The 14,104-nt window shown below is 45.7% G+C and overlaps 1 protein-coding gene across 1 annotated transcript; it reads left to right on the top strand.

Moving 5' to 3' along the window:
* The first annotated feature begins 3,099 nt into the window (after positions 1-3,099).
* On the top strand, positions 3,100-13,661 carry peli2 (pellino E3 ubiquitin protein ligase family member 2). Its single transcript, XM_061082624.1, has 6 exons — positions 3,100-3,375; positions 8,237-8,366; positions 10,430-10,531; positions 11,508-11,705; positions 11,985-12,173; positions 12,298-13,661. The coding sequence occupies exons 1-6, from the start codon at positions 3,299-3,301 to the stop codon at positions 12,874-12,876; spliced, it is 1,275 nt and encodes a 424-aa protein (XP_060938607.1). The 5' UTR covers positions 3,100-3,298; the 3' UTR covers positions 12,877-13,661.
* Positions 13,662-14,104: the final 443 nt, after the last annotated feature.

The following is a 14,104-nucleotide window of genomic DNA, read 5'->3' as shown; positions in this document are numbered from 1 at the left end:
AATTCAGCGGCTCGACTGGTCTTCAACCTACCTGAGTTCTCTCACACCACTCCGCTCCTCCGCTCCCTTCACTGGTTACCAGTTTGGCCTTTTTGTAGCTAATGTACTCACATGATTCTTGATATTCTGGGTTTGTACCATCATGGTTGAATGCACGTATTGCAAATTGCTTAGGATAAAGGCATTAACTAAATGATATGTAATGTAATGTGTGTGCTGTGTTTTCATCTTTTCTACAAGCAGCTTTCCATTTTGCTGAAAAGAGAAACACCGATTCCGGTCCACTTGAACTGACTTGACTTTGTGTCTCTGGACAGAAAACTCCTGCTCTCATCTTTTGCATGTTAAAAAGCCTTTAAAACAACAGGGCTGTTGTGCTGGCCGGAGGAGAATGGGAGGAGGACGGGGATGGGGGGTGGGGGGGTCAGGTCAGGGGCGCGAGCAACATGGGATCAGCACATTCCTCACATTCTCCCACACTGTCATGCTACAGTCAGCTGATTGGAGATCCAGCTTTTGCCTTCATGGAAACCTCGCGACGAAACAGGTGGCGCTGCATCTCCGGCATATTTGTCACCAACTGGGTCCCAGGAGGCCGTTCTGTGCGTTTCTCTAAGTGCACAGTCCGCCCTGTAGAGTGTCTGAGCCCGAACATACGATCATGAGTTTAAATGTGATCCCTCGGAGTATAATTAACACGCTGCTGGCAACGAATCCACCGCATGATGAACGCAAAACCTCATGCGAGAGGTTACACTTCGTCATACACTTGGAGACAGTCTCATGACTTCCACCGAAAGTCTGATGTGTTCACGTCTGCCAAAGAGCAGTGAGGAAATTAATAGGGGCTTTGTCTTTCTGACGTCACCGTTGCTCACACTGTTGCTGTGCTGTTTAACTTGTTGCAGGAAGCGGCTGCTCTGCATGCTTGTCGCCTGATAACACAACAAACATAGACTGGCACTTACACTGTTGCCTTGAACAAGACCATAACCATGACCGTTACTTAACATCTCTATATAGAAATTGCATGGGGCCATATTCCATTACCTCCTTCTCTATCTGTCTCTAAACCAACAGGTCGAGGCAGACTGCCGCCAGCCCTGAGCCTGGTTCTGCTCGAGGTTCCTTCCCCACTGTCGCCACGTGCTCGCTCAAGCTAGGAACTGTTGAGTCTTTGTGAATAATATTATAAAGACTTCAGTCTAGACCTTCAATGTGTGCTAAGTGCCCTGAGATAACCTCTGTTGTGATTTGGCCCTTTATAAATAAAACTGACTTGGCTTAACTTGACACTGGGCCAGCGCAACTTCAGCAAAGCAGCCCACTCCCTGCATCTGCTCTCCATCAGTGTGGTATGTGCTAGAGAGTCTTTGATCCCCACCCCCCCAACTATACTGTGTGTGTGTGTGTGTGTCTGTGTGTCTGTGCATACAGGAGGGCGAGTCAAACAGACACAGAAAAGACTGTAGTGCTCTTTCACAGAGACAATACCCAGTGGATGAAAGCAAAGCGGAAAGAGACAGTGACACAAAAGAGCAGTAAACATTCATTATACCCACAGCTTTAAGGCCGGCCCCCAGGCCTGCAGTTAAAGGCCTAATGCTGCTTGATCCATGTGCACAACTGCTGAAGACGCTGGAGTTCACTCCTTTGTACTATTAATGGACAAGTATGTGCAGCTATGAACAGAATCAACACATGCCACGGATTAATCCAAGTTGTATTGGTTACAAATTTTAAAATACATCAGGTGTGTCTTGCTGCAGTGCAGAGTTTAAGTTGCAGGGTAAAGAGTAGGGAGGTGAGTAGATCCACAGGCCCCCAGTGACACCCTACTGCCTTTTGTTTTTATGTCAGGTCTTATTGCACTTTGAAACTGAACACCAGTTCAAACAGGGGGCCATAATTGCTGAGGCCTAGGGGGCCAGTAGCAGCGAGGGCACCTCCAGCCATGTAGATTCCTGTGAAAACAAGACAGGGGCCGTAAAGTGTTGATGAGATTGCCAGACCAGAGTGGAGAAGTGGCACATTCATCAGAAAGGCGTGACAGCAACTGGACATGCAGGATCCTGGAGAGGGGTCGTTGAAGTCCTCACTTGAGGTGTAGGCATTTGGTCGCAGTATAAAATCTGTGGGTCTGTCAGAGAAAAGGAGATTTCAGTGGGCAGTAAAGTAATTACTGGGTTTTGAGGTTTCTATTGGATCTTATTGCATTTTTTCCCATGAACTGGCATCCACTTGAACAATGGGATTATACAGGGAAAAAAATACAAGCATACGCCTGTGGGCATGAAACCAACTTTATCCAAAGGAAAAGATGAGAAAAGGAAGCGGGACAACAACGCGACGTCTTAAAAATGAGCAATGCCAATGTGGAAATAAATCTTGCAGAGGTTGCCTAATCAATCACACGCATTAGCCAACTGCAGCAGAGTCATAATCAAATAAAGCCCCTGAAAGGGTCCTGGGGACTCACCAACAAAACAAAGCAAATTGGATTCCGCCCCTACTTTCACTTTGCTAAATTATCTCTATATATTCCAGGGGATCATCATTTTCACCATGTGACTCCTGCTCACTGAGGCCTGTGTGGGTTTATACAGAGGGGTCACATCTAATAGAAATTACATTTACAAATGATGGGAACCTTACAATTATTTGCTGAGATGGAAGTTTGTCCTTTGATGAGTATACACGGGGGAGGGTGTGTATAAAAACCCCTTTCTTCAATGTTTTAGGAAACTGGGAGCGATGCAAACATTCAGGAAACTCATGATCCCTTTAAGAATCCCCAGATTGTACCCTTTGTTTACATAACACGAGGGGCGAACCATGTGACCATGTGAGGGGGTGCGAGGACGGAGTTGCACTCCAAGTTCGACAATTTCGTTTAGTTAGAAGTTGATTCAATGTAATATAATGTTGTTGTTGTAACGACTACACTCAACAGATGATATCCAACATATATTTGTCACGATAAAAGTTTGAGGTGAGAGTTGCCGCGGAGTCCGCCCCCCCTGCACAAAGTGGGGGAAGTAGAGAATGGTACGCCCCGGCCCTGCTCCTCGCTGTTTTCCTCCGCGCTTCAGTTTCCGATTCAACCGCCAAACTAAGTTACGTTTTGCGATGTCACGGTGACGAACTTTCCGCACAGTTTAGCTCCCAGGAACACGGAGAGCCGCCGGGACGTACGACCTGAGATGAGCCCGAGTCCCGTCCTCCTCGAAGGGAACTCCTGCTGACTCCCGAGCCGCTAGCACCGTGTGGAGAGGAGGACCGACCGCGGAGCAGCCTCATGTTTTCGTCGAGCCAAGAGGAGCACTGCGCCCCGTCCAAGGACCCGGTGAAGTACGGGGAGCTGGTTGTGCTGGGGTGAGTCGCTTCCGGGTCTTTCATGTATGTTTGTGTTTATTTGTTTACCGCTACGACACTTTTTACAGGTGGAGGTGGAAAGCGAGTGTTCCACTTGAGGGAGTTTCTCTCCGAGCTAACTTAGCTGCGCCACTCGGGACGTTCTGAAGAAGTGCAAATTTCGACTTCGACCAAATCCGACAACGATTTATTTTTACAAACTTCAAAGCTGCGTGGAGTAACACGTACAGTCGAGCCGAGGAAATGTGTTCGCTCACGTTAACTCCTCCAACCGGACATGTGCACAATCACGACTGTGTACGGTTGTTCCCTTTCAAGCCAGGCGACGGTTCACCGCCTCTCAACCGGGAATTAGTCGGTCACAGGTCGCTTTACGTTTCGTGAACCTTTCCGGTGAATAGACGCGACCACAGCAACTTTTTTCGAGCGAGTCAGGTGAAATGAAATCTCCCAGTCAGCAGCTCGAACCCGGGCTGCCTCGCTACTTCCCACCAGAAAGTTGGATTGGCAGGGGTTAAAGGAATTCGGAAGTGGTATTGGCCCCTTCCCCCCCAGCACTTACTGTTCTTCCCTTTTCTTTAAAAAACTCATTTGTGGCTCAGACCACACAACTTTACATCTGCACAACACTGTGTCCCAGGCTGCTCCCCCGGGTCATTGTTTGTTTTGTTTTCTGAAAGGCCACATCTGACTGATTGATTATTGCTTCATTCAATAGATGGAGATCACATCTTTTGCTCAACTCGATACAAAAGTTGTTTTCTTTACATTCTCTCAGGCTGATGGTCACATGGTCAAAGAAGGGAACCTTAACTGTTACCAGGTTGTTACAGTACTAACCCATGAGTGGGTGTTATAGCAGATATATATATTATATGTATGTATGATGGAAAGTGTTTGTGGATTCAATTATTAATCATATATCTCTTCCACTTCCAAAATCAATGTACTCGATCACATTGTGCATCGAAAATCAGATCAAATAATGCGAGATAACAGTGATAAGTATTAACATAATTGTCCACAAGGGCCTTTTATTAAATAGTATGTATACCACAGTATAGATGGTAGGGTAAATTATCTGTATGTATATATATATATATATATATATATATAGCGCTTTTCTAGTCTTGATGGCCACTCAAATCGTTTACACTACAGTACTTTACAGTTTGCCATTCACACACATCTTCATACAGTGCATCTATGGGCAGCACTTAAGAAACTTAGGTAGAGACTAAGTTTTATTGTCTCCAGTCTACATTTTCATTTCGCCCTTCATCAGAGATCCTAAACTCTCATTGACTTATTTTGAAGACAAAGTGCCTTTTCTCTAAGAAGGTGAATACAATGAGCATCTATGTACTATGTCGTTATTTGTAATCTCACATGTCTGTTTGTACTTTTTGTCAAACTGCTTGTTTAGTCAAAAACTCAAATTTATTCTCTTTACAGTAAAGCACAGAAGCAGAAAAACCCCAACAGCTGAGAAGCTGGAACCAATGACTGAAAGGCATTTTTCCACCAAGAAAAAAGACAAACATTTGCTCACATTTACTGTAATGACTGTTTAATTTGCTGTCAACTTACCATTGTATTACTGTATTGTTGGGTACTGAAAGTTCTCGTCAGATGCCCGGTCAAGTTTTGTTTAGTTTTACCATCATTGGATAGATGCAAGTAATCTGACCATGTTATCGGTGCACAGTACTTGCATAGTGTGGAGACTGTTCTGTGCTATGGCTTAATTTGTCTTTGTTTATATAAGTTTATATGAAGCCTTTCTAGAATAAAACCATGTGTACTTCTCACTGGAATTACAAAGTTTCCAACAATGGCATTATTATTTGTTGAAGTGAAACAACAAACCATGGCAGCTATAGACTCTACATGTCTCATCCTGCCACAGAGTAAACACTGGCGAGGCGTTTTCTTTGTTTATATCAGAACCACGTCAAACCCACTGCTCTGTGGTTTTCTGAATGTGTTCTGAAAAGAAACTGCAGCCAGTTATCGTTGTAAACAATCATGTTTGTATTGATAAACTGTCAAGGGCAGCGGCTGCAACAGATAATGGAAAACACCTGCTGTGTCATCAGTGATTTGAGTTATTCCACAAACGGAAACTGCTTTGAAAGTTATCACAACTTTTACATCACTATTTTAGGTGTCTGTGCTGGTTTGGATCACATGTATGTAGTGTTTGATGAAAGCCCTTGTCATGAGATGCATATGAAGATTATATACAGAGCATGGTAGAGGTTGTGGTTTTGTCCTTCGCCCTCCACCCATACACTCACAGCCATACTGCTTATTACAAGGGACAAAAGTGCTGACTGCTTATTACCGCGGGCTGCACATGTGGTGCGTTCAAAGTGGATGCTTTTGTGTTCCCTCTTGACATACAGGCACATATTTGAATCAGATGTGATGGGTGTATAATCACTGCCATGTCATCACATCCCATTGATAAACCCGATGGTAGACAAGATAGCTAACAGCTTGGAACAAAGCTTGTTTGAGCAGCAGTTCCCTCAGCGGTTTGTTGCCATGACCGAGGTGGCTCTTATTACTTGCATGGCTGCCCCCCATCTCTGCCCGGGTGGATTGGTTTGGTGCTGGTCCGCTAGAGGAGGTGGGGCTGGTGCTGTGTGGGTAGCCTGGAAATGAAAGGATGGATTGATCAGGATCCAGCCTTTGCCTCTCCTCAGTTTTCTCTGTCCATTGTGGCCAAGAGACTGGGTCTATTGATTGAACCGTCTCCCTTAAGAAAACGCTCTGTAAGGGAAGTGGACAAATCAACTTCAGCAAATCTTTGGTACAAACTGGTGCTGATTTTGTGAGCTGTGATGCCTCTTTCACTCGTCCAGGGAGAAGCGTTGTCCTGTTGCCTTCCTGAACTCAAGGTCAGAGTGTAGATGGAGCGGGTGTGGTGTCCGTGTGTCATGTGCAAGGTCAGACCAGTCAGACGGATACTCGGGGCCATGGCAGCTTGAATCTGAGTCAGTTGACTGATGCTCTTCTTACTCATGCTGCCATCTGGCCGCCCATGTACTGAAGATGAATTTGATGAGTTTGGAATGACCTCATCTAGAACACAAGCCCATAGTCTTTGTCTCTACTCATAGGCCATCTTTTGTGACCCTCTAAGTCCACCCCGCCTCCGTGTTATGCTAATGGTTGTTCCAGCAACTCTTCATATCTCCTCCTCATTCTGCAAACACTGACCTTTCCTGTTAGTATAAGAGGTAGGAGGTGCTGTTGGCTCCTTAGTGCAACCCTGGAGTGAAGGTGATACGCCAGAGTCCTCTAATCCCTGCTCCTAAATTATTGGGAGGTAAATCCGCTGTCTGTCTGGCGCAGGTCAAAAGGTAAAGCGATCACAATTGTTTTGAGCACAGCTTTATAGAGCCTGTCCTAGCTAATAGGACAGAAGCCTTTCCAGGCGGACAGAGCATTGTTCCTGAATGCAATGATGAATAATAGAGAGCATGTGTGCCATTTCTCAGGGAGCCATGTTTTATTCTGTCTGCGGTTAGAATCTGTATTTAGGAGGAGAGTTTCGAGAATGGGTTTGATGGAACTGGTCATCATTATGTATAAAGGCCCCATGAATTCCTTTTTTTTTTACTTTAATCTTGGTGTGCTCCATGTTATGTTAAAATCATTGTCATCAAAATTAGAAGTACAACCTAAAGACAGGGATATGGTTGATCATTTAAACCTTTTAAAACAATATTACAGTTTTCTTTCCACTATCATATTGTTATTTGTCTCCGGCTGTCCATGTATTATTTGGAGTTCTGTCCACAGAATCATCTGCCTCTCTAGCTCTCTGTGGGTGACTTGTCCTACAGGCCAGCTTTGTACTGATCAGACTGGGACCATGTGTTTCCATGCCTGACCAGCCGTGTGTAGACATGGGACAGGTGGACTTGCTTGGGAGGGAAGTGGGGAGCAGCAGAAGGAGGCTTTGTTTACTACTGTTGCATTTGTGTAGCAACAAGATTTTATCGAGGGGGGTTGGGGTAGTTCCCGTATGAAATGCGCTGCCTAGCAAACTGGAGGCTTTCAAAACATTTATTTCCGTTGTGTATAGTGTCTGTTCAGCACACTGTGGTTACTTGTGAGTGTGTGACAGAAGGTCTGTGTGTTGGATGGAAGTAGAGCATGGGGTGTCCCAGCTGTAGGAACCAGCCGGTGGATGGGAAGAGGACCAGTGCTACCGGAAGGGGCTCCTTCATTCACAAGGAGCATCCGAGGGTAGAGGCCTCGCAGCAGACTGAAAGGGCAAAACCAGAATCTAGTATTGAGAGGTGAAAATAGAGTTGTCTCTTTGATGCTTCTCCGCTCGTGCTGAGGCTTTGCCGTCGAGATCTTAGAGCTCTCTGTATGTGTGTATAAAATTCTGCTTTGAGAGAATGTGTTGAGCCAGTTCTCCGCCCAGACACGCGAAGTGATAGCAAACCTGATGTGCATCTGAAAAACCTGTTCCTGCCTGGCCAGGACACGGAGCAAAAAAAGAACAGCTGCCATTTACACAGAGCTAGCTCGCTGAAATTACAAGCAACAGAGTGCATTATGTAACAAGAGACATTATCCAAGGTAATGCTTAAATTGCTAATAGGGTGCATTAGATTGCCAGTGACGTAATGCGTGGCAAAGCTCCTTTTCAAAATGCACAAATGTTTCTAATTCTCTGTGTTTACTGGTTACATGATCACAAGAGCTTTGCCTGTAAATCTCATTAGACACACCTTTTTTCTGAGCTACAAAAACTGTTTAAACATTTTCTTTGGGAATAAAAAACTAACTGAATTTGTTGTGCTTTCCCTTCACCCTGCCCCCCCCTCTGTAACAGGTACAATGGCTCTCTGCCCAATGGAGATCGGGGTCGACGGAAAAGCAGATTTGCGCTATTAAGGAGGACCAAAGCCAACGGTGTTAAGCCGAGCACTGTGCACATCCTCAACACACCCCAGGCCAGTAAGGTACAAAACAGATCATGAGATGAGTCAGGGATTTAATGAAGAGATTTTCAGAGGGTAGTTACACATTTCAGTTTGACTTTTTTATGTATATTTTAGACAAACTAATAACCTCAACAGAGTGATGAGTAATGCACTTTGGTACTTTCATATTTTGATTGAACTCAGCTGATTTTAGATCTTGGAAAAACACAATACTTTCAGAGCAGCGGCGTGTTTTCTTTTCAATTATTTCAGTAGCTTATGGAACATGCAGTAAGCCCCTTTACGTTATTGTTGGCAGACCTTAATGTTGACATTTCCAGTACAATAAAGGCAGTTCCTAGCTGGGCCTCAGTGCCTGCCAGAAACTGCCCCATCCAGTATAACATGTCTGCCTCTCCTGCATTCCTGCCTTTGGTTCCCAAGCAAAACTGCTAAACAAGCTGGAAGACCTGCTTACCTCTGCACCTCTGTGGGGCCAATATTTCAAACATTTGTTGAGAGTTAGACTGGCTGGCTGAGGGCCCCCAGGTTCGGGTTACTCTCACCTTGAGGAACTTGACTCCTAAATTCTGCTTAGAGGTCTCTACTTGTGACTGAGGAGTTTTAATCAGTAACCGTGTGTTGTTTCCTTTGTGTTTGTCACTGTGACTTTAAAATAGAAGTTTATTGCTGCCTAGCCCAAGAGCAAAGTGTGCTATTTTACACTGTGACTCACTGATTGTTTCAGAGATGGAAACTGCTGTTACCTTCCTTCCCCTTTTCACCAGTGTTCCTCTTGGTCACACTGCTGCCAGGCCTGGGATTAGAGGGTGAACTGAGGAGGAAGTTTTTGCAATAGGCTGGCCCTCCACTCCCAGCTGAGCACATGCTCCAAAATAGCCCATCCTTAAGAGACCAGCAGCGTGGTCTGCTTGATTTGAGCATAGCCATCTTCTTACATTATATTTTTTTAGCTGTCTCCTTTACCTTCTCCTGTTCCTTTACCCTGCAGCAACCTCATACAAACAAACACTCTGCGGCTGAGATGCAGAGAGGGAAGGCTCACGTGTCCCTGCACACTCTGGTGTTCATGACAGATAAAAAGGAGCTCCCATGATGCCACTGCCAGCTCCCCTTTCACCCGCAGCCTCTGGTTTCTCATCTCCCCACTCCGAATTACTACCATTTGTGCGTGCGATTTGTTTGCGTTGGCTTTGTTTTGAGGGGGTTGGTTGGGCACATTGTTGTGTTATTATTTTTACTCCTTCAGCTCAGGGAGGAGGTGCGTGACATTTTGGAGGCGTGGTGTTTATACAAATACATCTTTCCGTTTGGAGCGCGTATGAACTTCTTTTAGCCGTTGAAACAGGTGCAGCAACATTTGTTTGTAACTGTGCAGACGAGCGGAGGCTGCATGTGATGACGACATCTGTCCCCGTCTGTCTGTGATGGTACAGCAGAGAGTGGCAGTGCTGATGACCCACTTTTTCTCTCTCTCTCTGTTTCCCTCCTGCACGTGACAAAGAGACAGAGATGGAAGGGGGGGGGGGTGTTTTGAAAATGGAATTTGAAGATTAGAGTGGGATGATAGTGGCATGTGGTAGAGCGTAGATGGGAGCTGGGCCTGAGTGGCTTTAACCCACACTTCCAGACGAGCGTGTGTTAACTGAGGTAGTGCTGGGCAGTTTATGGTCACTGATATGAGAGTGTGACTTCACACGCTCTTCTTTGTCCCTCTTCGAGAAATTCCTGCCACAGGGGTTCAGGTAATAATAATATAATAGGTAATACTGATGTAATACATATAATCCATTTATCAAGTCAACAACCAGATCTTGTTGAATTATAGATTGAAAGCCATGCACTTTAAATAGCTGGGCTGGGTTTTCCCCTGATCTTTTAATTAACCTCAGCAATGGTACAATGATTGCATAGAATAGTTCCTGTTTGTGAACCTGTGGAACAGTCACATCTGGTGTTAAAGCCACAGACCAAGACATCAGAAGAGACTTCTATGACACGGATACATATGTCATCAAGATAAAATGCATTGGATGTGATTAATATGTGTATAATGAGTTGTTCATTTACTTTAATTTCAGGCTGTGAACTGTAAAGGCCAACACAGCATCTCCTACACACTGTCCAGGAGCCAGACGGTAGTGGTGGAGTACTGCCATGATAAAGACACAGACATGTTTCAGGTAAAAGCCAGTATTTAAGTTGTGACCTGTAGCTACAGTAAATGAGTCGGGGGGGTATGACACCACATGGGCACTGAGCAGCGAGACCCTGGTTAGCCCTTCTTTGTTTTGCTCCATTATTCCTTTCAAATGAAGGAACAAAATATCCCCAAATCCTTAAATATTAAGCAAAATACAGTTAAAAAGCCTGTTCAATGGCACTTTTGTATGTAAGGGTTGTTTTGGATCCTCTACATTTTTTTTATTGCACATATTATGATCTTTCCCTCTCTTGAACCTAGTCATCTTCAAAGGGAGAGTGTGTGTCTAGTGTGTGTGTAGACTCAGCTGTTCTGTCTGTAGCATTAATCTGAATGCACATCAAGGAGATGATGACAACAGCGGGAGGTTAGCACTGCAGTCACATGCTTCACATTCAGGCCTGTGTTTATTCTCTGTCTTTTAAACACTGAATAACTAAGATAAAGACACTGCAGAGAATGAAAACCTTTCAAAAAAGACTTGAGATTTGAAGGAAAAAACAAGGAAGCAAAAAGGGGAATTGTTTATTTTTACCTCTGCTGGTTCAGCTTTTGGATTGTTTGGACACGTTTTCAGTGTGGAACTCTGTGGTCTATATAAAATAAGACTGAAATATTCTTTTTTTGGGGGGGGAATAGAAACTGGTTTTCCCCTCAGATGTAGTGATATAAGAACATGCTGCTGTACAGAACTTTGTGTCCCAGTGTATCCTGTCTCAGCATTTTTTATTACACCCGCACTCACACGGCAACGTGATCTTGTGCGTTCATTCAAATGTCAAACTGCCACAAAGTGTCAAAAAGGCTGAGCAGCCGGAAATCCGAAGAGTTCAGAGTTCAATCGTCGGCAGGGAATTAAAAAGAAACCGACGCCAGCGTCCGTGTTCATGCCAGTGTATCGACAAGAGAACTGCACAACAATATGATATGATATTGACTAATTATTGTGTTTTTAGATTGGGCGTTCCACAGAAAGTCCCATAGACTTTGTGGTGACTGACACAGTAGCAGGAGGCCAGGAGGGAGAGGAGACTCCCATCACTCAGAGCACCATCTCCCGCTTCGCCTGCCGAGTCGTCTGTGAGCGCCTCCCTCCCTTCACTGCCCGCATCTATGCAGCCGGGTTCGACTCCTCCAAAAACATCTTCCTTGGGGTAATTACTAGTTAGTGTATGATAGTAGATGTCCAGAATCTTTATCTCCCTTTCAGTCGATATTTGTCAGCATAGAAACACGTACTTTCTTTTCATTGGTATTGGTTTTGATACATTGTTTTGTTTGTCGTTATGTTTTTATCTCTGCCGTGTAAGGTGACCTTGAGTGCTCTGAAAGGCGCCTATCAAAATTTTTCATTCTTCTTGTTATGCAAAGAAGTGGAATTCCACAAAGCATGCATCAGTCTACATCATCTTTGCTGTCCGTGTCCCCTACAGGAGAAAGCTGCTAAATGGAAAAACCCTGACGGTCACATGGACGGCCTAACAACCAATGGCGTGCTGGTAATGCACCCCAAGGGTGGATTCACAGAAGAGTCCAAACCCGGCGTATGGAGAGAGATCTCTGTTGGTGGGGACGTTTACACACTGAGAGAGACCCGCTCAGCACAGACCCCCGGCAAACTGGTCAGTGCCTGCAAACAAACCCTGTAGAGCAGCTTTAAATGTCACTGTGACATATCTGAAGCATCACAGAGTATTAAACATGTGTACTGTTACTAACTTGTGTCTGCTACATCACCCTCTGCAGGTGGAGAATGAGAGTAATACACTGCAGGACGGCTCCCTGGTGGATCTATGTGGAGCTACTTTGCTGTGGCGCACAGCAGAGGGCCTCTTCCACACTCCCACCCAAAAACACCTGGAGGCTCTGAGGCAGGAGATCAACGCCGGGCGGCCCCAGTGTCCCGTAGGCCTCAACACACTCGCCTTCCCCAGCATGCAGCGCAGCCGGGCCCTCTCCTCCCTGGAGGACAAGCAACCTTGGGTGTATCTGGCGTGTGGCCACGTGCACGGCTACCACAACTGGGGCCACCGTTCAGAGCACGACGCCAGCCCCACGCGGGAATGTCCCATGTGCCGGGTGGTGGGGCCGTATGTACCACTGTGGCTGGGCTGCGAAGCGGCCTTCTACGTGGACACAGGTGCCCCCACGCATGCCTTCGTACCATGTGGACACGTGTGTTCAGAGAAGTCCGTCAAGTACTGGGCGGAGATCCCTCTGCCTCACGGCACCCACGCTTTCCACGCCGCCTGCCCCTTCTGTGCTACACAGCTCAACCTTACTCAAGGCTGTCTCAAGCTAATCTTCCAGGGCCCAGTGGACTGAGCGGAAGGGTCCTGCTCTGGCAGAAGAGATTAGATGGGATTGCCAACATGCTGTGAAACTGTTCAGATTATTTTGTGCTTTCTTTTGTTCATGTAAACCAGCTGTGGGTAGGAGTAAGTCTCGAAACCTCTGGTCATATACTGTGGATTCTGCACAACAGAGAGCCACTACTCATTGTTCCGGGCCTCTTGGGGCAGTTTGGATGGCCACTGTGGGATACAGAGATGTGGAGCACATTGGACTACAGATCCCTGGCTTTGCCGGACTGAAATACTGTTTTCAGCTGTCCTGCCAACCAACTGCTTTAAATATGGCTCCAGCACTGGGCTTTTTAAACTACAATGCCTGCTGGTTTTCCATCAGAGGGCAGTAGGATTAAGGTTGTAGAAGGAATGAATCGTTTTTACTCATGAATCAGACTCAACCAGATAATAGCAAGCAGGGGTAGTTGGGGAAGGAAGGATTTAAAGGCTAGTTCCTGAAGAGTCTGAGACACAGTTTTTACAAAGCCAGACAGCTGGACTGTTGGCTGGGAGAAACACCAGGAGAAGTTTGGGGCCTAATTCTAATGGATGACTAATCAATTGCTCCCCATCGACCTCTCAGCCTTAACCCCTGATTCTAATCATGTAACTCCAGAGGTGGCTTCCATTTAATCAACTAACTTTGAGAGGGGGGGTATTTGTCATTTAACAGTGAGGATATTTTTTCATAAATGAGAAAATGTATTTTATTGAGGGCAAAGAAAGATGTCATTTTTCAGACAAAATAAAATGACAACCCACGCTGATTCTCCTCCACATTTTTATCGGACAGAAGAGGTATTTTGCTACACTGAGGCCCTTGTACTGTTTCCTAATGCAAATGTTAATATATTTTTCTCCTGCATAAAGAGTGTGTGCAAGAATGTTCGGAGTGTGTGCGTGCATGTGTGAGTGTGTGCGCATGTTGGACTGTGTGGGTGCCCACGGGCCTTTTGGTTTGCATCGCCCTGCATCATCTCCGACCAACCCCCCCCCCCCCTCCCTTATCCCCCCCTCGCTGTGATCTCGCCCACCTCCCAAAAGAGAGAACACAGGAATTAAAACCGAGCTCCGCAGGGTCTGACAATGAATGTACACACACACATTGACTCTCCTCACTGGCGGCGCGTCACACATACAACCTGCTTACTCATTATCTGTGCTGTTAAAGGTACAGGTAATGCCTATTGGAACTGTGCAAGCAC

This window comes from Limanda limanda, chromosome 12 (genome assembly GCF_963576545.1).
Source record: "Limanda limanda chromosome 12, fLimLim1.1, whole genome shotgun sequence".
Taxonomy (NCBI): Eukaryota; Metazoa; Chordata; class Actinopteri; order Pleuronectiformes; family Pleuronectidae; genus Limanda; species Limanda limanda.
This window is presented reverse-complemented; position numbering and strand designations above follow the sequence as displayed.

What these genes read in the sequence shown, in the direction of transcription:
- peli2 (XM_061082624.1), top strand. Translation starts at nt 3,299, where the DNA reads ATGTTTTCGTCGAGCCAAGAGGAGCACTGCGCCCCGTCCAAGGACCCG. An exon ending in ACACACCCCAGGCCAGTAAG is followed by an intron (nt 8,367 to 10,429) that starts GTACAAAACAGA and finishes CTTTAATTTCAG; the next exon opens with GCTGTGAACTGTAAAGGCCA. An exon ending in CCAAAAACATCTTCCTTGGG is followed by an intron (nt 11,706 to 11,984) that starts GTAATTACTAGT and finishes TGTCCCCTACAG; the next exon opens with GAGAAAGCTGCTAAATGGAA.